The sequence below is a fragment of the Pyxicephalus adspersus genome, chromosome 10, assembly GCF_032062135.1.
Source record: "Pyxicephalus adspersus chromosome 10, UCB_Pads_2.0, whole genome shotgun sequence".
Lineage (NCBI taxonomy): Eukaryota > Metazoa > Chordata > Amphibia > Anura > Pyxicephalidae > Pyxicephalus > Pyxicephalus adspersus.
Window position 1 is genome coordinate 30343279 of NC_092867.1, and position 23805 is coordinate 30367083.

Genomic DNA, 23805 nt, shown 5'->3' on the forward strand with positions numbered 1-23805 from the left:
TTTTTTTTTTTTTTTTTTAATGTTGTGATTTTGTTTCAGAGAATTATGCTTCACACATGCTTTTTACTCTGATCTAAATTGTGGGTACTTTAAACACCATGCCTTTATGTAACTTTGTACACACAAAATATATCAGGCATATCTTCTGGGCAGGGTACCTAGAAGTATATAGTATAGACACTGGTATCCTTGCTTAATAGATCAGTACTGTTCACTTCTTTTATAACATTGTTTTTACACCATTTATGTAGACTAATAACACAACTATCTAGATGATGATGTTGTTGCTTTAAGAATTCGGATTACCTAAACTTTAGAGGAAAAATCCCCTACATACACTCTTCTGGGCAATTGTTGCTTTTCTATTCTTGTTGCCAACAATTTGTAGCAATTGAATATTCAAGTAAGATAGCTCTGGGTCCATGCAATGGGCTTCTCTGTCGCCAAGTGCTACATTATCGCAGGCACACAATTCACCAAACGTTAGTCCTGGACATTTTATACAGCAACCGTATCAATCTTAGCAGCAGGATAGTTTTAGTAAAGCCATCTGAGGGTCTGTAGGGTAGTGTAGGATAGGGTATTGGGATAATTTTTTTTTTTTTTTTTTTTTAGATTGGGGTTAGTTTTGTTTTACATTTTAATAGAATTTTTAAATTGTTGTTGTACAAGTCTCTTTCTAACTAAAAGTCTATATCACTGGTACCCTGTCTTTACTCGGTGTGTGCCCACTATCCTCTGTTTAAAATCTACAATTTGGAAGCTTGTCAGGGATTTTACACCTAGTAATATATGATAGATAATTGCTTAACAAATGTGCCATAGAATTGGGACTAGTACACCACTGTGCACTTTTAACTGTACCCAGGCACTCGCCATTCTTTCAGCCTCAGGGAAGCCCTTAGGAACTTTGACATAATTGGAAGCAGGAATGGGTGAGATATTGGACTCACGGACGGCTTTCTCCTGGAGGCAGGGAGCTAGGTTTTTCTGCTCTTTAACAGTGGCAATATCCAAATATCTAATATTTGTATGAATAAGAACAAGCTAAATACAACTGGAAAACTGCATTTTGTCCTCCTTTGATTACTATGATATGCGAGAGAGATTCACAACTGGCAACCTGCATCTGTTACATTTTATCTCCTTTTTCCTGAGGAAGCGTACTGAGATTCCATGAAAATCATTTCCATTACGAAAGTTAATTAATTGGCCTTAAAAGTCCCGGTATCTGGTCCTTCACCTAACTTTTGCAATTTCATATGTGAGATATACTTCAAATTTCTAGGAAAACACCATATGTGTTATTAGGGTGTTGGCTTTAAGAAGACCTGCTTAGTAATAGCTTGTACCTGTTTGTTCTATAAGAAGCCACAGAATGCTTGCAATCCTTATATACAACTGAATCATCTTGTACTGTTTGATTGAAAAGGTTATCCAAGTCCAGGTTTAATTCTAGGCCTCCTATAATGAATATCTGTAGTATCCGTCCCTGTTCTCTTTGTCACTCTGTTCTTTTTGTTGGTTACAATGCATATAAATTTAAATATTTTATTTAGATATTGCCTAGGAAATCTCTCACTGATAGAAGGCAAGGTCAAGGAACAAGGAAGAAATTGTTTGTTGAATGCTCTGAGTTCACATCCAGCGCTGCCTTATTCACGAGATGGTAATGTTTTGACACATGGTTTCACTCAGATTTCACAAGGGGAGAAGAGAAAAGGAAATAGCTGTGGTAGATCGCAAGAAGTGTACAAAAAAATGCTTGTGATGTTCTAGAAGTTAGTGACTCTTGATGATTTTCTTTCCTTTTTTGTATTTGCTTTTGGAAACTGCTTGATCATTATGCAAAATATTATCGTAATCTTTTACTGGAACACTTATGCGCATTTTATTTGGAATGAAAAATCACTTGAATACAGCTCTAGCATTTGCAATGACCAGTTCTAATCAAAGGAAATGTATGGTGAATATGCATGGATACATAATTGGAAAAGATAAAAACAAGAAAGAATACTAATGTCTAAGCACAGTATGCCTTTCTCATGAAAACACACTGCTTTAAACAATCCAGGTGCTTTTACTAGATATGGCAACACTTTAATAATAAATGTAATACATTATTTTAATTTTTGTTTACATGTAATACACATGTCTTGCTGTTCACCCATTTAAGTGTACGCAGGAAATTTTTTTTACGTTTTATGAAGTAGAAAAAGTTTAGGTTTTTTTTTTCTTTTTTTTTATAAATGTCATTATACAAAATATCTGCCCTGATACAAAACCAAAAAGTTAAGTTTCCCAGTCTGACAAAGGTTTTCTTTCTCATATTACTAAAAATAAATAATTATAATGTGAAAATTAAATGGATAAAGAAACTTCAGTATTGTATACCTACAGATTGTCATATAACAGATAAGTTGTTATTCTGCTTTAATGGAATGTAAAATATGTATTGCCTGGTAAATCTCTGCTTTTCTCCTTGTAATGTACCTATTGGAAAAATGTATGATATAATTGCCTGGATCTGAGTATGTAGACATGTGGCCCAGGTCTAGTATGATGAGAACTAAGATGATAAAAGCTCTGGATACATTTCAGGGAACAGGTAGCTAATGTACCTGAGAAAAGAAAGCCAAATGATATTTTGTTTTTCCTGTTGTCTTTAGAAGCTTTTTCATTGTGACTCTTTAAGGCTTTGTCTCCACGGGCTGTGTCCTGGGTTTGTTAACACAGGTTATAAACGACCATTTTTGAAATTCCTATTCATTGTAACTGACTAGTTGACACCAGAGTGTTTCTTGGTGAGCTGTAAAGAAAACACATCCTCCAGCATTTGGAAAATGTTAAAATGCGCATAAATTTCTAAAAACACTTGAAAATACATATAAAGGCTCCAAATGCCCCCACTAAAATGACTTGGGCATTTATGGTAGTTCTTATGTGTTTATGGGCTTTTCTTTCTTTTTCAACTCCTTTGCCACATACTTTTGTTGAAAATGCTTTTACAAACATTCGTAAAAACTCCTACAAAAGCTTGAGCATGTGCAGTGATTTCATCATCCTATCAGTAGCAATGTGACGGCTATGTCTGCTTGTCATAACATGCTACCTAACAACTCCCTGCCTTACATCCCGCATATCACCTACACTGTGTTGTATCTACCTGAAGCTGTTGAGGTTTACAGAAGATCCTTAATTACTATCAGCCCCCTAGCCTGTGGGAATTTCAAGATCACATGTTAAAAAAATATGGCATCTGTTTCTATTTCTGCCTAATTTCTATTGAAATGGCAACTCCATTGGAAGACATTGTGACAGGGAAACGATGGCACAATTTGGAGCAGAGATTTCTGTCCTTATAATAGTGTCTGAACAAGTACATTTATGGTGCTAATGCAAGATATGGTATTGTAGTGAAAACTGCAAACTTAAAAATAGTTCCAATATGTTTTAACATGTTAAACTCATGGGACATTTTAGTGATTGGGTTCACCTATACTTTGTACATCACCTCTACTTTAACTATGTACATGCTAGTTAACCTAAAACTTAGGTCACCCTGCTCAGCTATGTTTATGACAGCAAATATATAATATAAAAAAAAAAAGAAAAAAATAGTTTTGACCAATTTGAATAATTTGCCTTTACTAGTTAAATAATCGGTTATTTGATATGCTGACATCGTAGTTGCATCTCTTTTTAGTGTTTGAAATAGATATTCTTTAAAACATTTCAACATCCTGCACTTTTTAAATACTTTTTTTTCACTCAACAGAAACTTCTTTTCTAAAAGATCTAAAGATCTTAAATCACCTGGACTTAGTGCCCCGGGATGGAAGTTGTTTGGTAAAGTTCCTCCTAGAGAGAATATTCAAAAAGACAGCAAAATCATTCAGCAGGTGAGTACATTATTCATTTAGTTTCTGTTCATCTTTTCTGTTCTGCTGCAGCAGCAACAAACACATTTTCTTACAACTTTACTGCAAAACTCTGTTGTGTATTTCTAAAAACAAGCCATATCAGTGAACTGCTAATACTTCAACCCATAGGAAACTGCTATCTTTATATTTAAAGTAAAATGTTTTATGAGAAAAAGTTTATTATAAGTATATCAAATAAAAACTTTGTATTGCACTACTACCACTTCTTTCCTGCTTAGCTCCTTACTTGGCTTTGCTTGGGAATGGCGACTGGCTGCTCAGGCATCATACAGAGATACATCATACATCATACAGTGGTAAATGTAAGCTGAAACACCTTACAAAACTTTTTTGGGTGTCCTGGGTCAGGTTTGCTTTATATGGAGCAATTGCACTTTAATGTGTTAAAATGAATTATGGCAGATTGCCTAGCACAAACCACATGCAACGTTTTATGTCTGATAGCTGAATCAGATAATTTAAATAGCCCATTGCACGTCAGTCCACTTCCATTATCTCCTTCTCACCATGCATGTGGTATGTGGTTTTGTGGCTTGCTGTGGCTTACCATTTATGCTTTGAGTAGAGAAAAGCAGCAGCTTTGTTGGTTGTATTTGAAATCCTATACAAATTCTGGTCACAAGAACAGTTCATGCTAGTTGACACTCAGACTTGAGAATTTTTTTCTGCTCTGCTGAATATTATTTTGCTGAAAAGCCACGTGTAGAAGGCAGTAGTGTAATGTAATTGCTTGTAATGTGTTCTTTTATAGACTTTGTGTTGAGTGTGCAGGTTGTAATTTTGTTTTCTTAACAAATACAAATGTGAATTCTTACCTAGTTTGTTTTGTTGCAAATATTAATGATATTTATTAACGTAAAGTAATGTCTAGTCTGACATGCATACATTTACTAGGTATTAGAGTTTACAAATGTAGCATGAAAAACACTTGCTGTTACAGAACTCTGTTTCTACAGAAAAGAGAATTATCTTAGAAATTTCAGTATTGAACCCCTATTTTTTTCCTGGCTTTATGCTATAAAAGTAACAGGTGATCCACTGTTAATGATCCTTCATTCTACAGCAGAAATGGCAATGAATGTATATGAATGCATATGGATATGTAACCTGGTCTTACCAAAATTCATTAGAGTCAACAAAATCTAAAGTATTAGTTTAATGTTTTAATGATGCATTTTGTCCCTCCTGTTCTAAAATATGTATGCTGTAGGTTTCCATAAATAACAAAGTCTCTTATGCAAAAAACTGTATAACCCCAATGCACTCCCATCTCTACAAGGCATTCTTTGTTCAGAATGCCTTCATTTGTAGCCACTCCATCGCTGTAAGGAGCCTAGGCTGTAAGAACCCAATGCAAGGTATGATGGCACTTAAACGTTGCTTTCTTGTTCTTTAGTGTTCAGCCAGAATGGTCAAAATCAGCCTCTTCACAGCACACTTTTCAAAGTATTACCACCTAAAACACCAGGGGTTCCTTCAGCAGTTGCTGGGGGTTCCTGGAGCAATGAGCCATTTGGGCCTCTCAGTTCAGTTTAAATGACACAAGTGATCTTTCAGGCAATTGGTTAAGGTAGACATTCTTCCCACTGGCCAGCAATGTATGAGTCATTCTTCTCACTGACAATGAAGCTAATATACTTTTAGCTGTGGATAGTAGAGCCGGGGTTCCCCAAGACCTGAATGTTGTTTCAAAGTCTTTTGTTTAAAAAGAAAATCTCTCCACAGCTCCCCCCCCGAACACCCCATTGTATAATACAGTGGTGCTGGAAGCAGTCGTATTGCATTGTTGGGCCATATCTTGTTCTGTGGGAGAGCCGTGCATGTGAGAACCATAGCCTTTTGTTCTTGCTATCATTGCATCTGTTTCTGGCTGCCTTACTGGTTTGCTTGCATTGCAATTGGAAGTTTCTCTCCTCACAGTGGAAATCAAGTCAAGCCGACTGGGCCTGATTGAGGAAATGAAACTGAGTTTCTACTCTGTATGGGAGCATTGTTGTCACCCTAGGTGTTAGGACTGCAGAACACCTCCCCCCTTCAATTGCATAGCGGGGTGTTCTCTACTCCATGGAGAACTAGCAACAATACTAACTGATAAGTCGGGACATGCAGAGCGGTAAAATCATATTGTATTTTATGCACTTATCAGAGTGATACAACAAAACTGTATTTGTATAATAAAGGACTAACTGATCTGGATGAATGAAGTTTTTTGTTAAGGCCACATACACAAGTCAGATGATTCTTGTCCAATTATCACTTCAGGGCTAGCCCTGGGCAGGAATCTGACACGTGTACAGCGGCTGTCTGACGTCGTTCGTAGATCCGAATGACCACAATGCAAGTGAAGGGAGGAGAGCACAGAAGGGTGCCGCTCGCTCGTTCTCCTCCCTCTCCATAGACCAGAACAATGCTGTATGTACAATGCTCGTTCATGCATCTTTCAGTCTTTTGTCGTTGAAAAAGATTGTGAAACATCCTTTCCAACGACAAGTCTTACCTGTGTATGTAGCCTAACCTTTAGTTTAAGGTGAATGAACTACCAAGTTAATCAATTAGTAGATTTCAAACTTCTGTCCTCCTAGGTTCATTATTGCCTGTAGGGAGTCTCGCACAAAATTCATATTCCATCCACTCCTGCCTCTAATCATTCAATTTCTGAAACAACTGTCAAAAAAAAATATTGGACATTCCCAAGGTCCTAGTCGTTGCGAAATAAGGAATTGGAAAGCTCCTATACTTGCCATGTAGTGCTATGGCCTTTGGCTAGGATGGCCAGGCATAGAGCAAAGCTCTGCAATGAATGAAGAATATGAGGTAGAACTCATCTGTTGTCCATAACAAGGAAGGGTTTTTTTGTTTGCCTGTGGTGCGTTTAGGCTTCCCAGTAGGCTTATTTAAAATGTACCTGGGTGCAAATATGATGTTCTACACTTATTAGTTGATTCAGGCTTTTATTTTCAGCACAGGCCTGCCTGTAATAACAGTTTGGAATGAGAACAAAGGAAGGCTGTATGTGAATCGGGGGCAACATTGCTTTAAACAAACTAATATTAGTGGACTTTGTAGTTTTGGAATACAGAACAAGAAAGTTTCCATCTTGCATTTTAAACTATTTTGATCATTTCCTGCACTTGCTTTGCTAAACATATGCTGTTTGTTTTGCTGCCACCTGTTTTTCTTTCTTTACAGTTTTGTTACTGTGTTGAGTAATCTTATTTTAACAGTTTTGTTTTGTTTTTTTTAGTAAAGGACCCATCCCAGGCCATACCTTTTGATTTAATGTTATGTTATGCAGACCATTTTTAAAAAAAATGTTTTAAACCGTGATAACATTTATCATATTTATGGATTTGACGTGGTCACTGTTTTCTTTATGACTGTGCTACAAGTACTTTTATCCTAAAATATACTCTCAGCACAATGTTCTAACATTCTCCATGTTCTAGTTTATTGAGTTAATGGCCCCCACACCATATGTATAAGTAGTTTGACCAACAACATTCTCATAGATCAATGGGAGGCTATGGGATCTTAATTCTTACCTTTTGCATCACATCACACATACCCTGAACACTAGGTTTTCTTTATTTTTTTTACCAGTAATTCTACCACCACCTTCAGTTTTAGCTTGTTCTGCTGCCTTCTTTGTGCCACCTGTAGTTGGCTCCTGTACACGTATCAAAAAGCAAATAATATTGTTTTCAGTATATACATGATCTGTGTGTTAAAACATAAACAGATAATATTGGTAAATATATATTATTTAAATGTTATTTTTTGTTAATATTAAAATATTTTTTATATATTTTACAGTAATTTTACTTGTGTTCATTATGTCACTAAGACTTGAATTCTGTTTTTCTCATTAGGATGAGAGTTCTGGCAGTCTATCCTCAGTCTCAACGCCAAACCTATTAAATGCGGGGGTATGGAATTTAATATATTTCCTCATCCTCCTTTTGCTCCATGCATGGGCTGTCTTTAGAGTCATAAAAGTCTTGATTTTGCATGGAATGTTTACTCCAGCATGTTAATTCCTTATTCATCAGAACCATTGACATGATTATATTCATATATTCAACCTAATGTAGACTTTATAACTCCTAATGTAGTTAGATTTATATTACAGTCTTACAAGCAAATGTCGGTTTCCTATTAAGTCTGCAGTGACTGTCTTCCCAGCGTTTTTGAGCATTAAAGTGAATTCGGCTTTCTGCGTTTTAAATTTTACTGCTTGTAAACACTGATAAATGCTTCTATGAAATCAATGGGGGTGTTTACAGATGTTTATAAATGTCCATAAACTCTTCAACTTGATTTCAATGGAAACATTTATAAACTGCTAGAAACACTGACAAATGAGCTTTATTGGATTTTATACACATTTTTAGGCTTGCTTTAAAATGTTGTATAAACTACCATAAACACATGTTGTATGGGAATTTATATGTGTTTCAAAAAACAGTCCATGTAGACTTAACCTAACCTGTAGTTTTGGATAATGTATGAATAATACATGTAAAGATTGTATTTAGTCTATTAACTTCTTTCTTTAATCTTTATGTATATATGGATACTTAAGTGTTCTGTAAAAGTGTTTGAGCAGTTAAGACAAATTTTTTTCTGGTGTGGGGCTCTTCATATGGCTATGTAGAGACCGGCTTTAAGATCAAGCAATACTGCAGGCCTCCTGGCACCTTAAAGAGCCAACATCTGCAGAATTGACAGCGAGTGCCAGTGAATGGTACTCATCCACTCACTGCAACCAACCCCATTCATTATTCATGGGGCTGCTGCAATAGAAACCTGACAAAATATAACTATTCCCAACTCTACCCAAAAAATACATTGATTGTAGTGGGGCTTAAAATTTACAATCTCTGGATTGTTTGAATTGCCAATGTCATGGTTTCATTGCCTTGTGAAGCACCGTAAAGGTAAACCACATTTTACCCCATGTATGACGTTAAGAAGATCTTTTCACTTGTTTTGTAGCTGCAGATGGATTTTTGAATAATAAATAAACGCAGCTTTTACTAGGTTTAACGCCTTGTTTTCAAACCCAGTAGCTGATCTCCAGACACATTTTAAGTATATATAAATTTTATAGGATTACTAAGGATGAGCATTTCACTATGTTAATGATAACAAATACTGCTTAGTAATGCACATTTATTGTGTGCTGATCATTTATAACTCACTGGTATGGCAGCATGATTAATGACTACACAAGGCGGCAGATGTGTAAGAAATATAATTTGCTCTTGTATGTACATTTTGTAGATTGCATACCGGACAATAAAGTGCTGCTGATACCTGCTACAAATACTTAATAGTCAGTAAAATGTTTAAAGGGGACATGTGAGGCTAGAAATATGTGAGCTGACTTGGTTTCTAGGTGCTGGTTCCAGGGTTGTCATCTGACCTGGAACAGGAATGTAGGACAGAGTTCAGATTTACCTAGAATGTGTTGTGTTAAAGTGAAACTAAACCCGCAATACTCTCCTATCCCTGTTTTGTAGTAGGGTGCCACCATCTTTCCTCTTTTCTTCCTGTAAATGATCTTTGACCTCCTTGACTGGTTGTGCCGGGATGATGTAAATTTGCGCAGACCTACAGGAATTCTTTCCCTACATATGGGAAGCCAGGAAAGCTGGGTTTATCTAGCAACCAACACCTAGCACACCTGCACATTTTTGGGCAAATTTTACTGCTAATAATAGTTATTGCAGAACAGACATTGTGTGTCCCTTTCGTCAATATTCACCTACCTGAATCACAGATTTGACTTTCCACTTTAAGGCACCCCATTTCACACATGGCGTGCATCATTTTTATTTTCCAACACAGCTCTCCACAACACAACTGTAGTGCGCAACAGTGCAGTGTGGTATACGGCAGCTTGTATGCATTGGTTGTGTTGGGGTGCCCATTTCATAAGTTGCTACACATTTTGTATTAACCAGCATGTTTCCAAAAGAAACTGGAATGGAGAGGTGTGAATGAGCCTAAAAGCAACTCTGAAGTTGCAGTTTTTATATTACTTTACAATCAGGTTTATTCTGTTGCCTATGTGTTTTCCGTTACAAAAACATTATTTAGAAATTAGTAATACTTTACTTTTCTTTTTGCAGATTTAAAAAAAATCACTTGACCAGTTTACTTTGAATTGCTGATTCTGTAAGGCTATGTACACGGATGATTCTCGTATGATAATTGCTTCATGGCTGATATTGGACGAGAATCTGTCATGTGTATAGCGTATCCATGAATGACTAAAGATCGTAATGAAGGTGAATGGGAGAGAGCGCGCCCCTTTGTCATTCTCCCCTCTCCATAAAGCCGAACAGCGCAGTATGTACATCACTCGTTCATACATTGTCCAGTCTTTTGTTCCTGGAAAGGATCATGAAAGATCCTTTCCAACGACAATTATTGCACGCAGCCTAACTTGGATAATGGCAACATCTTTTTTCCTCTTTGGTATTTTTTTTTGGACCTCCCACTGAGGAGAGATGTTACCATTGCTGAACTGGTTGTATATAATGCCTGTTTATTATTGTATATCTGATCTTTTGGTGTCAGTAGTCACACCTGATACATTCATACAGATAACTTTTACACCTATACTGTATACTCATTCTGGGTCAGTGTTTCAAAAGATATTATAGGCAGAGGATTGTAACACCAAACAGGCAACTTGTATAATATAGAGCCAGGTCAGAAATAACAGCTACCAGTAAGTACTTTTCTTTTACTTTATCAGTTTAAAATTTCTTCCCAAATGTTGATGCCTCCTATGCACGTATACACATTCTCTTACTTATCTGCTGTATTCTAGCCTTTCTTTAATTTTGCTAGAGTACTGCTCAGCTTTTCCATATGAACCTCTTTAACAAATGTGCTCAGTCTTTACAGGGTCCTCCAAACGCCCAAATAGTCTTGGGTGAACAGAGTTTTTATCAAGCTGGTTCATATTTTTCACTTAAGTTTTTCCAGCATAAAACCCAAACTTTGAAAGAATATCTGATATAAGTGTATGATATAAGTGTATGTCAAAACAAAATAAAAAAAATAAAAAAAGTTTGTACCTTTTCTATAAATGTTGCACTTTTTTCTCTGTATTTAGATGTTAAAAATCTTCAGATCTGCTTTGCTAGATATGTGCTAGATATTGGGTCATGTGGGCTGGCAACACAGCGGTTTTTTTTTGGGTTTTTTATGTATGCTGTGAGTACACCAATATTCTGTTGTAACCACTCATTGATCACTACAACATTATATGACAATATTTAGGGCCATTGTACACCTGTGGGGTTCCAGCCATGGGGGCAGCAAACTCCACCACTGGTAACACATCTTCACAAAATTGTTGCCACAGTTCGAATCTTTCAAAAGCAAGCTCGCTAACCAAAGGAACTTGTTTGTTGCTTTCTAGAACCCCGCTGCGATCTGCAGGAATCTGGTTCCCTTTTGCTTCTATTCACTTAAATAGGAGCGATTGGCACCACAGTTGAGCCAGAATGGCAGGTGGAATGTTTTTCTGTTTCCATGAGGTCTGAAACAACCCTTTACCAATACATAGTCCAAAGCTCCGAGATAAGTGTACAGAAGACTCGTGAAAACTATGGAGCTGTTGGAGTTCTGACAATTGCACTTCTCAAAAGTACTTACAGATTTCTTCCAATTATATATTTAACATGCCAAAAGGGAGCTAATATAGAGTTAAATGTTGTGGTTTACATGCACTTTACCACAATGTATGTGAGTAAATGCTACGTATATCTATCCCAGAAAATGTAAATGATGGATTGTCACACACTTTCCCCCCTGTCATGTAATATACACGTATGCAGTATTAGCTGCATTATAGCAGCAGTGAGTCACTGTTATTTCTGCTTCCAGAAAGATAAAGACACAGCTGGGGCTTGACTCATTATTCTAGGCCCATAGTGCACTATCCATGAATCCAATTGTGGTACACGGGGGATTCAGCACAATGACCTCATCCCAGCTTGCAGATATAAAAGGGAGGGACCACTTGACCTTATGAACTTTCGGCTGCTTTCCTGATGGCTTCATTCGGATAAATTGTGGTCATCATATTTGTGTTGCCAGGAGCAGGGAAAGAAATGGAACTGTGATTTATACAAGATTAACCAAGGACAAAGCTCTACATCTTTATTCCTTATACTTGAGCTGCAGAACAGCATAACATGCAGGGTGAATTTTAATTCATACAGACTCGCATAATCTAATTGTCCATCAGTAAGTTATGTATTAGTTGCTATCAAAGGTCTACGTTTCCCCTTTTCTCTATTCTATACATTATCATAAAAGATAATGTAGATAGGAACTTTCATGTGTGATTGTTATTCTGACATTCTGTGTTCAGTACTTTGAGTCACTAAGGGTCAAGAAAGTTAAAGTTCTATTTCTTTTTTCTAGGTTAATTTTTTTTTCATTATATACAATTTACACAAAAAAGTGTTTGTAGCATGATAATAGGCTACTAAATGATTTTGAGTACACTTAAATCCAGTGCACTTGGATTTAAGCCACTTGCAATGCTACCAGCAGTTGTTTCCAGTTTGTGCATCTAGCTTTAGGTGTACATCTATTAACATGTGGGTGGCTGTTGTGGAAGGACCTAAAAAATATGGCTTTGCCCTGATGCACAACCAGCCTTTAGTACACAGCGGAAGTGTCTTTAAATGCTGCTCCTGCATCGAATTGAAGTTGCTGCACTGAGTTGAAATGTTACCCAAACAGATGACGTGAGAAAAAGTATTGACATGTTGATTAGAAAAGGAAAACAATTTGGACACAAAGCCAACTTCTTGATTTAAAATCATTGTTTCCAATGCCACTATCCACCATTTGTATATGTGCAGCTACACAATTTTTGAAAGAGGAGACGGTGATCAGACAGGTAAGAATTCCAATTTCAGAAGAGACTTTGCCTGTCCCTTTCTGAAATGAAGCCCTGCCTGGTGCCAGATTTTTACAAGTGAAACTTTGGTTCCTAAGGCCCTTTCACTTGTGGAAAAAAATGAGATTAGTTGTTCTTGGGCAGACTTTTTGTCTCCAGGGAAAGAAAAAACTCTCTTTGGCCAAAAGCAAGTTGTCTTTTTTTTGGAACCATGTTATGATCCACCACAACTGTGTGCAAAAGTATGCAGAAAATAATGCACAACTACTCCTGTTCAGTTGAATTGGGGTAGATGAACCTGCAGCAGAAAGCTGCTCTCAATTGGCAAATCTGAAATAGTTCTTACCGTGTCCTTAGAAGTTTATCGTTTTTACTTCACCTGAAAGCACAATTTGCAAGTGCTAATAGTTCAAACTTTTGTGTTATGAGCTGAGAAAACTGCACAGAAATAACACAATACAGTATTCTTTACACTTGCCCAGTTGGGTTGGTTCATGGAAAGTTTGTATTTTAATGACTCTCACATTTGGAATCTGTTACATTAGACCATGTATAATGAGCTATATATTAATACAAAAAATATTTATAATCATTCAACAATAACGTTTGGCAAATTTCCCAGAATGTTGTTCTAGAAACTACCGCATTATGGAAACAATGCATGCTAGAGAAATATTTTGTAAAACATTAAAACTATTTTTGAGCATACTGTGCAGGAAACATTGCATATTAATAATTACTGTGATCTTTTTGATCCAAAGAAATGTGAACAGAAGAAAGGCTGCTTACCGCTTGGACAAAAACAGTCTGAATGTGGTGGCGGATACAAACAGAAATAAGGTGTAAAATACTATATAAGGGTAAAGGGAAATTTCCAAACTAGACCAAAATTAGGGAGAAACCATGTGATGATGCTTGAATGGTTCTATAGACTTTATTATTATTATTATTATTATTAATAATAATATACAAGATTTATGTAGCGCCAACATATTGCGCAGCGCTGTACATTAAACTTGGTTGGGGTCAAATTGCATATCACCTATTTTACCATTCTCCTTGACTCTGGTCCTCCTTTATCACAGATTTCCAGTCATCGCTGTCTTCTGCGCATCTCTTCAATCTCTTCATCCCAATGGCCCTCAGGTCTTGCTTCCTTCTTTTATGAAAAGGCGCTTTTTTGAGCATTTTACCTGCTCAGATTTGTTTTACCATAAAACCCATTCCGAATCCATTTGCTTCTTGCTGTAGTTTTGTACCCTCAGATTCTTTAAATCTTTTCTCTTGCAAAGCTAGATCTTTTCTGTATTTCAGTAATTCTTCCTCCAATATTCTGCTTGCACCATCCTGGAAGACACTTAATTTTAATTCTTTGCCATTTGCCTTGTATTGACCATTGTAGGTTTGAAACTGTCCTGTTAATTGTTTTTTTTTTTACTTTTTTTTATTACTAATGATCCCTAGGGTTCGCTGACAATAGTCACAGGATAGTCATCCTTACCTGTCCTGCTAAAGTGATTCTACCATTAGCTGTGTTACTGCCAACTTAGCTTACTACAAGATATACTTCATCAAAATAATTTCTTTTGTTTTTCAAATATGCATCCTAATACAATTAAATCAGTCCTGTTACCTACCGATGAGCAAAGTTAAGTGCCTTTGATGTCAACAGTTTAGTATTCACCTCTATTGCAAACCTCTCACTATTACTGCTGTCATATTGGATGAAAATCACTGTTGTGGGAAAGTCAGATATGTTTTGTATGTGGGCTGCAGTAGACCACCTGGTTTAATTTTTTGCATGCTGTACATAAAAGTAAAAATTGTGTTGCTATATGTAATATATTTATTTATTTATTTATTTTTATTGATTTTCATATACACAATGGCAGGTGAAGAGAATAACATTGAATATTATAACAATGGTATTCAGAAAGAGGTGGAATATGTTGGGCAGAAAATGACCAGACAATTCTTGTATGTGATGTGTTGGCAGCAGCATAAATAGGCAAACATAAAGATCCACGTGATTTTGTCACGGGACTGATTGTTATGGATAAGACTAGCTTGGAGCATGGCAGGTCATGTTTGGCATCCCTAGTATGTATGGTAGTTAATCAAAAGTGATCCAATGAAGGACAACTGGTGATGTCATGTTCACCCAAGGCTCATTGGTGTATATGGGGTGTGGAAGGGCTAGGCTCTCTCACAGGGCTAGGCAAATCTCACAGAGCCAATTGCTTAAACACCTAATACTGGCTATGAGATAAGTGTCTTAATAAATACAGTGAACTACAGTTTGTATTGGTACCATATACTACAGGACACCTTTAGAGGTCTTGTTTTGGAGTCCATGCCTCTACAGAGCAGAGCTGTTGTGGTGATGGACCTACACAATATTCAACAGGTAGTTATTGTGCTGTTTCTGATCAGAGGGGTGTGTACGTGTGTAGTCATGTCATTAGTTTGGAACATGTTGGGTTTGCCATTTACCCCATTCTTTAGAGCCTGCTCAGTTTGTTGCATTGAGGTACAGTGGTGCACAATTGGTGTATTTTGAATAATTTTGTTTTGTATGGCACCCTAATATAACACCACATTACAAATGTAGGCAGCCATTTATAATATTTGGGCTGCCTTAATTCAATGTCGGCACACACAAATACCTGTTTTTATAACAGTGGTCCCCAACCTTTTGGACGTCCCAGACCACTAAATTTAGGGACCCTGGACCACGCATGCGCGGGAAGCTGGGTGTCATTCAAAGGGGAAGAACCCCCCCCCCATAGTGACGTCATGGCGCCAGAAACCTTTGGCCAAAGCCAGGCCATGACCACAGGTTGCGGACTCCTGTTTTAAAGTATGTATGGCCTCCTAAACCGTGGCCCAAAATGTACCCATTATTTACTTGCCTTTCTCTGAAGTCGCTCCATTTGGGTCATGCTGGTTGCATTTGATTTTTGTGAAGTTTAGTATTAGAAAAGCAAGCACATATTTATATAATTTTATTATCCATAAAAAGTTTGTCATAAAAATGGTGTTAGACAGCTTTTGCACAGTGCATAGCCATTAACCATCAAATTGATACAGTATTGTTAAATAAAATTTGATATGGGTTGCAGGGAATATATTTTAAAGTGTTTTTTTTCTTTTTAGGAATATGAAACCCGTACAGGGAGGGCATGTAAACTTCCAACACAATCTACCCGGCGTAAAAAATTTGATATTGAGCCACTGTCTACAACAGCACTAATTTTAGAAGATCGTCCTGCGTAAGTATTTATGTCCAGCTTTATTTCTTATGTGATTTTCTGGAGAATGCAGCAGGAGGTGCAGAAATACCAAAAACTCAGATTTTAAGACTGATTGGAAAATTATGTAATGGAGATCTTACTGGAGGTACTGAATTACAATTTTTTTTTTCTAGTGAATCAAACTCTTTAATAGTCCGTTCACCAGTTGGCATGCCCTTCAAGCAAATAGCTTCTTATGTATGTTAGGAACATATTTATATATCAGCAGCCTTTATTAGGTGGGCTTATAATATGGAGAAGGCAGCAGGAGGAGTGAGACTTCCTTGTTTGCTTTTGTAATGTCAGCAGTACATGTGATGAAACCTTGATAAATTCACACCTGCAGTGAGGCTGCTGTGCGTTTACTGCTTCCTAACGCCAGAAACCTCCCTGCTTCTGTGCAAGTGTTTTAGTGAAACCGTATGGAGGCAGGTGTGAACCTAACAGTTGTTAGCGATAAGTTATTTTTTCATTTGCATAGACCAGAATTCTGGCTATAAAACCTGTCAGTCTATGCACTGTATTATTACTTATATGGTCTTATGACCCCATGCTGCCAAATGGCGTGTGTGTCACAGCAAGTGGGTTGAATGATGTTGGCCTTCATTCAACCTGAAAAACAACCAGAGCTAGGTACCCAAGATAAAACTGAAAGGCAGTGCTGGAGACCGTGGGTTAGAGAGTCAGAGCAGGGAATTGAAAACATCTTTGGACAGGTTTATTGACTCTCCAAGAATGCTTTATGTTGTTCTAAAATTTAGCTTATGTGTATTTTGCAAAGTGACATGCTTCCCTGGAAATGTTAGTAAGGCTTTGTTTTCTGGGTAATACCTTTATAACACTATAATACCACTATATGACACTTGATCATTTACTCTAGGTGTTAATTCAGTTCTTTGATCTTATCTAAGAATTCCTAAATAACAAAACCCACTGATTTATCTTTTTTAGAAATCTTCCTGCCAAGTCCGTCCATGAAACCTTACGCCACCGACAGGAGTATGATGAAATGGTAGCAGAGGCAAAAAAGAGAGGTAACTACAAAAGCTTTTTTTTATGCAATTGTATAACTCCAGTAATTATAAGGAAATGTTTTTTTTCCTTGTTGTCTTCTGATGGAGATGTAATCGCTAATGGTAGATCACACATGGATATCAACAGATGTATTGTCTTGCAGTGATCAATATACTTTGGCCTGTACAACATTCCGGCTTTCTTTGCTATTAAAAAATGTTAGTAATTGGTAAACCATATTCATATTCACTCACTCGTCATTTTATTTGGTCTGCCTGCTCAGAAAATGCTGATTTGGGATTTTACACACAACCACCTCTATGGTTTACAGAAAGTGGTCCAAAAAAGGAAAACTATCCAATAGTCAGCAGTTCTCTGAATGAATATATCCTTTTGATGCCACAGCCATCTTTGTATTTGCTGCTGATCATGTCTGTACGTTTAGGACAGCAGTGTACCCTTCTTCTAACAGGATATCACAACATGGTAATCAACTTAAACCATGTTTAAACTGTTTTTGTGTTTTTTGTCCTTTTTTTAATGGGACATTTACTTCACTGGCCTCTATTGTCACCAAACCTCAGTCCAATAAAGCACCTTTGGTTGAGTGTAATAGAACAAGAGATTTGCATCATGGATGTGCAGTTGACAAAACTGAAGCAACTGCATGATGCTGTTGTGTCATTATGGACCAACATTCCTGAGTAATCTTTCCAGCACCTTGTTAAATCTCTTACCTGAATAATTATGGCAGTTCTGTAGGAAAATGGTTGTTCACCCCAGCACTAATGGGGTACCTGATAAAGTGGCCAGTCAGTTTGACTGCCAAGTTTTTTTTAGGGAGCAGATAACACTTATGGCAGTTTCGGACCCTGTGGGACAAGGTCGAGCTATCTTCATACGTGATTTGCAGGAACATTCGTGTAGAATTATGGATCTCATTATACCAAGAATTCAATTGTTTAAGATGTGAGTAATAAAATAAAATGGCTTTTCCTCCTTTCACAGTACACCCCAGTGGTGATTCTCTCATTATGTGATGGCAGTATAAATTACAAGCTGCCATTTATGCCATGGTTTTGTATGACTACTGGCATATAAATAGTAATATTGCCATCTATTTTTACAAATGGTTATTTAAAATGCTCTGCTCGTCTATTTGCTCTTATTATCATCCACAGTGAGGAGCATTACCAAGATCGATGGAGAATTATCGCTAACAAGCCTTAAGGGTTTGCAAGGTCACAGATAGTAATAAATGCTTTGCGTATTGTTCGAAGCAGCGCATTTAATTAAAACAAATCTGTGGCTTACTGACAGGAAGAATTGCAGATGCATGATGATAAAACTAATTCAGTAGGTTTTCCAGGGCCACAGACCTTCCTCTAAATGGCTTCATCTATGCTATTTCACACAGCGACAAACCAGATAATTGCGCTGCTTTCACGGTGGAGTTGTTTCAGCTAAATGGTCTGCTTTATTGCTTGTGGATAAATTCATTTCTCTGCTGCTGCTTTCTTTATATTTAACAGAGCAGGTTAGGCAGTGGCAGAGAAAATTGTTGTTTTTACACAAAATTTAAATTTTTTGTAAAATGTGGTTGTTTTTGTTATATCATTTCTTTTGGTTAATGTATGTCTGTGTTTCTCAACCAGGGTTCCTCCAGAGGTTGTTGGGGGTTCCTTGAGAAATGTGAGATTTTGTGATTGAACATAGGATTAAGATCGGACAATTATTGTGTGGGTTTGCACTCTTTTATGATCATATACATATTTATATGATGGTGTAGTCTGACCATGTACCCGTACGTATCACTCTGTGTTTTTTATGCATATATTTTGATTGCCTTCTGATAAATTTCACTCCCAGACTTGCTGCAAACTATAAGAACTGTGCTGTGTGTGGTTGCCTCAAATGTGACTTCCATACGACGCAAAACATACCCATTTTAGAACACTGCAAACACAGGATTCTATTTAGATATAGATATATAATTTATTTAAAGTAATTTAGGAGCAATGGGACAGGTTGGGAGACGTTTATGTTAAGATCTCTTTTTAGCGTAAACATTTTTTTTATTTTGCTTTCAAGATAAAAACATGACCCTGAGAACTTCTTAAATGATAAACATTCTATCTATTCTTGTATGTTTTTCATCATGATTCACTGTTTACAGTTTTCTGCTTCAAAGCAAATCATTTTGAATGTGTTGTAGTTCCTTACCTTGGGCTCCTGCCAATATCATTTCTTTCAATGCTCAATTAGTAGCCCACTAAGCCTGCCGTGTATTATCTTTCAGTTGCTCATTGGGTTTATTGTCTGGTAAACATGATAGGCAGCCTAATGGTCACCTGAAAACTTGCGCAGTTCTTAGTTTGGTCCATGACAACCCTGCTGCTTATTATGGGGTGGTGGCTTAGTGTAGTCAACACTTTCAGCAAGAAGTGCTGTTACTGGCAAGATTTCCAGATAAACAGATTCCTAAGAAGATGCTTAGAAATATTCTATTCAGATAGGTGAGGTACCAGACTTACTGAAAAATAGATTTTGGGTTTGCAGTTTAACCCTGACGGCCCTGTAGCTGTTTTGACAGAACAGCAATATTTGCAATATCTTATCAGTTAAAGGGAGTTGTGTTTTGTTCCCATGAATCTACATTGCAATGGTACATGGAACCTTGTTTATTAAACACATTAGAAAAAGCAACCAAAATGCTCTCTTCACATGTGTTGAACACCCTCTGTTTCCCATAGGGAAAATAGTGTATTGATCCATTGAAGTGTATCCCTGAGCGCTGATGCTGCAGACCTTGTTCATATGTGTGTATTTGCTTCATCCAAAAGAGCTTCCATTGCTGGTATTTTATGCAGGTGCTAAAAAAGATTTTGTGCCCTGCTTCTTTTGTTTACAGACCCTTGCCCTGTGTGAAAGCTTTGAATTATGAACTTTAAAAATCATGGCATCCACATAAAATAAAAGATTAGAAAAGAAAAAATGTGGATAGAATTAAAACCCACAACGCGTAAACATTTATTGGTTAGATGCGGTTTACAGCACACAGATGAAGCTTCAATTGAAAGTAATATAAATCCCTTAAACCCCATGTGGCTTTTCATAGAGAATCACTGCTGGGAGCGATTTCCTATATGATGTAGTTCATCATCTTCGCCCAGCAAGTCGTGCACCCGGCAGAGAGAGTTTGTAGAAAAGTAATGATGGGGGACGAATAAATATTCACTGACCTTTCAATTTTCTCTGTCACTCTGAGGTGCAATTACTTAAAAGAGATATTTGTTTTGATTAAATGACTCGTTTTATACTTTAGCGAGAGAGTGATCTGCCTACACACAGAAACCAAAGTCTTTATTCACTGAGCTGTCAAAGGCCTGCCTAGTGGCTAGATATAATGTAATTTACTGGCAGCTTATGTCTATTGACTACATATATATCACTACCCATTAGGAAATGGCATCCGAGGTCATCTTACATCTGTTTATTTGTGCTTCAGGGGTGAAAGGTCAGCATCATGGAGATGCCGGCAAGGTTATTTGTTAAGATGTCTCCTTAGTATTCTATAAGTAAACCACCATATTCGGTGGGTTGCAGTTTATAAAACTTTGTAATGGCAACACACTGTGTCCACTGGAAGATTTTTCTGTCTTTCTGACAACACAGAATTATGAATTTATTTCTGTCCTGGTAATGGCCACCAGGATATCTCGCCACAAAAGCAATCAAACCCTGACAAGGCTTTCACCAAATTATCTTAGTTACAAGAAACATTGGGCTTATCCAGCATATAGATTTCATATTTTGCATCCTATTAACACTTGCATATAGTGACATGATTAGTTTTTTTTTTTTTTTTTTTAGTTCTTTACTCTTTTCATATGGTGATTCTGTTCCTTTGAAGTTTTGTGTTTTTTATTCTTCAGCCAGGTTGGTTACAACTAGCCAGGCGGTCAAAGAGTGGGGGAACAACACAGAACAAATTTCGTGGTCCCGGTTCTTTGTGGCATAGGTGTCCAATGAGGCCTATAATTGTATCTGCTTTCTACCAACTCCCTCCCCTCCCCTTCCCAAACTTTGTTTCAACTTTTTTAAGCCCATCCCAAACAGCTAATGATCTCAGCTGTAGTAAGGTTTCAGTGAAAGACACAACTTAGGGGAGTGTATATAAATTGCCCCAATTCTCCAGCAAAGCTGACAGGCTGCCCAGACCCTCTGACAGCTCTCACTGCACAAAGCCTGGACTGAACCTGGACTAATAGCCAGTCAGCTAGATGTGTGGGAAGGGAAAACTGCAGGACTATCTGCCCAGCAAATTGTGTCTAGGGAGAACACTGCTTTTGAGGCTGCACTCCACTGTATGTATGAAAAGGGCCAAGGTTATCACACAGGCTGGACATGTCTAGTGTGTTCTCCATCACATAGTGGGTTATTGTGACTAGTAGTTTACACATGCACAGTAAGGTTTCTTGTGTCTTTTTTAAACTACATCCCAACAAAAAAAAAAACGGAAATGCAGGAGCAAAAAAGCAATTGCACACCTAGGATATGGTGGGATGCCACGGAAGCATTTCATATTTTACTTGAACTTCCTTTACAGAGTTTGCTTCTGATGCTTTTACTCATTGCTGGGGTAGAAGAAATGGGCTAGGAGAAGCTATGAGCTAAAGCAAAAAGTGATAGACTCTATAGTTAGTTTAAATGATTATATAAAAGAGGGGGGGAATAAAAAGCAGTGAAAATAATTGCATCCTAAATGAAAAAAAATGGAAGGTGTACCTTGTACCTTTCCATTCTGAATAATCTGTGCAGTAAATAACTAGGATTTGGCTGTGAATTGGGTATTCTGTTATGTTTCCTTTTTTTTCATTTTGTAAAGAATAATTGTGTATACAGTTAAATAGTCTTGAGGATGTAGCTTACTATTATGCCCTTTATAGAAAATGCAGCCAAAAAAATTCTTGAAGATGGTAAGGTTAATTTGCCGATATGTTCTTTGTCCTCTAACCGCACTGTTATATGGATATGGTTCAGTCATTATAAATCTGTCTGTGATCTTTAGGAGAAATACAAGAAGAGTGCGAGATCTCTGGTGGCAAGGTTTACCTCCAAGTGTCCGTGGCAAAGTATGGAGTCTGGCTATAGGGAACGAGTTGAATATCACTCCAGGTGAGTAGGACCTCTCTTATCAGTGCTGGTATTTGCTATATTATTGTGAACAGTGACACTTGTATATAATTGTTCTTCAATCTAATGACAATTTGTTTTATACTTCCAGAGCTTTATGAAATTTTCCTATCTAGAGCTAAGGAGAGATGGAAGTGTTTCAGTGAGACAGGTTCAGAAAATGAGACAGAAGGTAAAAATGTTATTTTCATCTCTCTGTAAACTGACTGACTTTTTTTTTTTTTTTTTACATAGTATAGATATTGTGTATGAGTATTGGCTACTCAGTGCTGGGTTAGGTGTGTGTTGGACAGTAACTTAGTGTTTTATTTGCATCTTTATATAAAATGTGTACAGTTTATCCAGGCAGGTAGAGACTAAGCTGTCAAGAAAATCCAGCCTGCCACAATATTATCTTGCAATGTTGATTTTAGTAAGAAAACTTGTACCATTTATTTTTAATAAATAGCAAGGACTGTTTGAAGTTGATGACAAGTTTTGTTTTCTTTCTAAGCAGTGTGTATTTTGCTTGCTTGTTACCTACAGATGCAGGAGTTTCAGTTGCCGACAGAGAGGCCAGTCTAGAGCTTATTAAGTTAGACATATCCCGAACATTCCCATCACTTTATATCTTCCAGAAGGTAAGGCAGTGCTTCCCAACTATTGCCTAAATATAAAATTATATGAAATGTAGCCCTGAAGGTATGTATGGCATGTTTAATGCAGTGCATGCTGAATAAGATAACCAGAACAGTGCCAGTGCTGTATTAGTTGTGCTTCTATTAGCATCTGACTGGTAACCAACTGAATAAATCGGTTTGTCAGTATTAAGTTTTGGTAAACTTATAGAACCTAAACTTTACACAATGTAAAATTTCTCATTATTACGTTGTTGAATTGTATGCCTTCTATTGAGCAATTTATTGTGTGAGTTTCCACCGATCAGATCAGTGATAAACTGCTATATATGCAAAGAATAACAGCTTTAGCTTTAGTCAGTACGCTGACCATTTATCTCGTTTCCTTTCCAGGGGGGGCCATATCATGACTTGCTGCACAGTGTGCTTGGGGCATACACATGCTACAGACCAGATGTCGGTTATGTAAGTGGAGCTTTCAGCATAGCTTATGTATTTTTTGGTTATGTATTTTCAGATTCTGGTAAATTTAGATTTAGAACATTATTTACTTTACAATATTATCATTGTATTTGGATGATTGTACAGAAATAATTATGTATACTGATGTAAGGTAGGAGTTCTAAAAAGTAATCGTGAGAGCAGTCAGGCTCATTGTTAAATTAAGATTTCATAGCTATACGGTTCTAGGCAACTTTTCCAATCATTATTATGTGCACTAGTCATAAATTGTGAATGGTATAAAACAGCGGTCCCCAACCTTTTTGGCCCCAGGGACCGGTTTCACGGAAGGAAATTTCTCTGAGGAC

General features: G+C 37.0%; 1 protein-coding gene across 1 annotated transcript in view; it reads left to right on the plus strand.

The window, feature by feature from the left end:
* The window catches only part of LOC140339970 (TBC1 domain family member 12-like), a 53281-nt gene that overhangs the window by 14120 nt on the left and 15356 nt on the right, over window positions 1–23805 (plus strand). The window contains exons 2-9 of the mRNA XM_072424898.1: window positions 3779–3902; window positions 7814–7870; window positions 16033–16148; window positions 17121–17348; window positions 22255–22361; window positions 22471–22551; window positions 22905–22999; window positions 23390–23461. Of these exons, the coding sequence (XP_072280999.1) occupies window positions 3779–3902; window positions 7814–7870; window positions 16033–16148; window positions 17121–17348; window positions 22255–22361; window positions 22471–22551; window positions 22905–22999; window positions 23390–23461 (880 nt within the window). The remainder of the gene's footprint in view (window positions 1–3778; window positions 3903–7813; window positions 7871–16032; window positions 16149–17120; window positions 17349–22254; window positions 22362–22470; window positions 22552–22904; window positions 23000–23389; window positions 23462–23805) is intronic.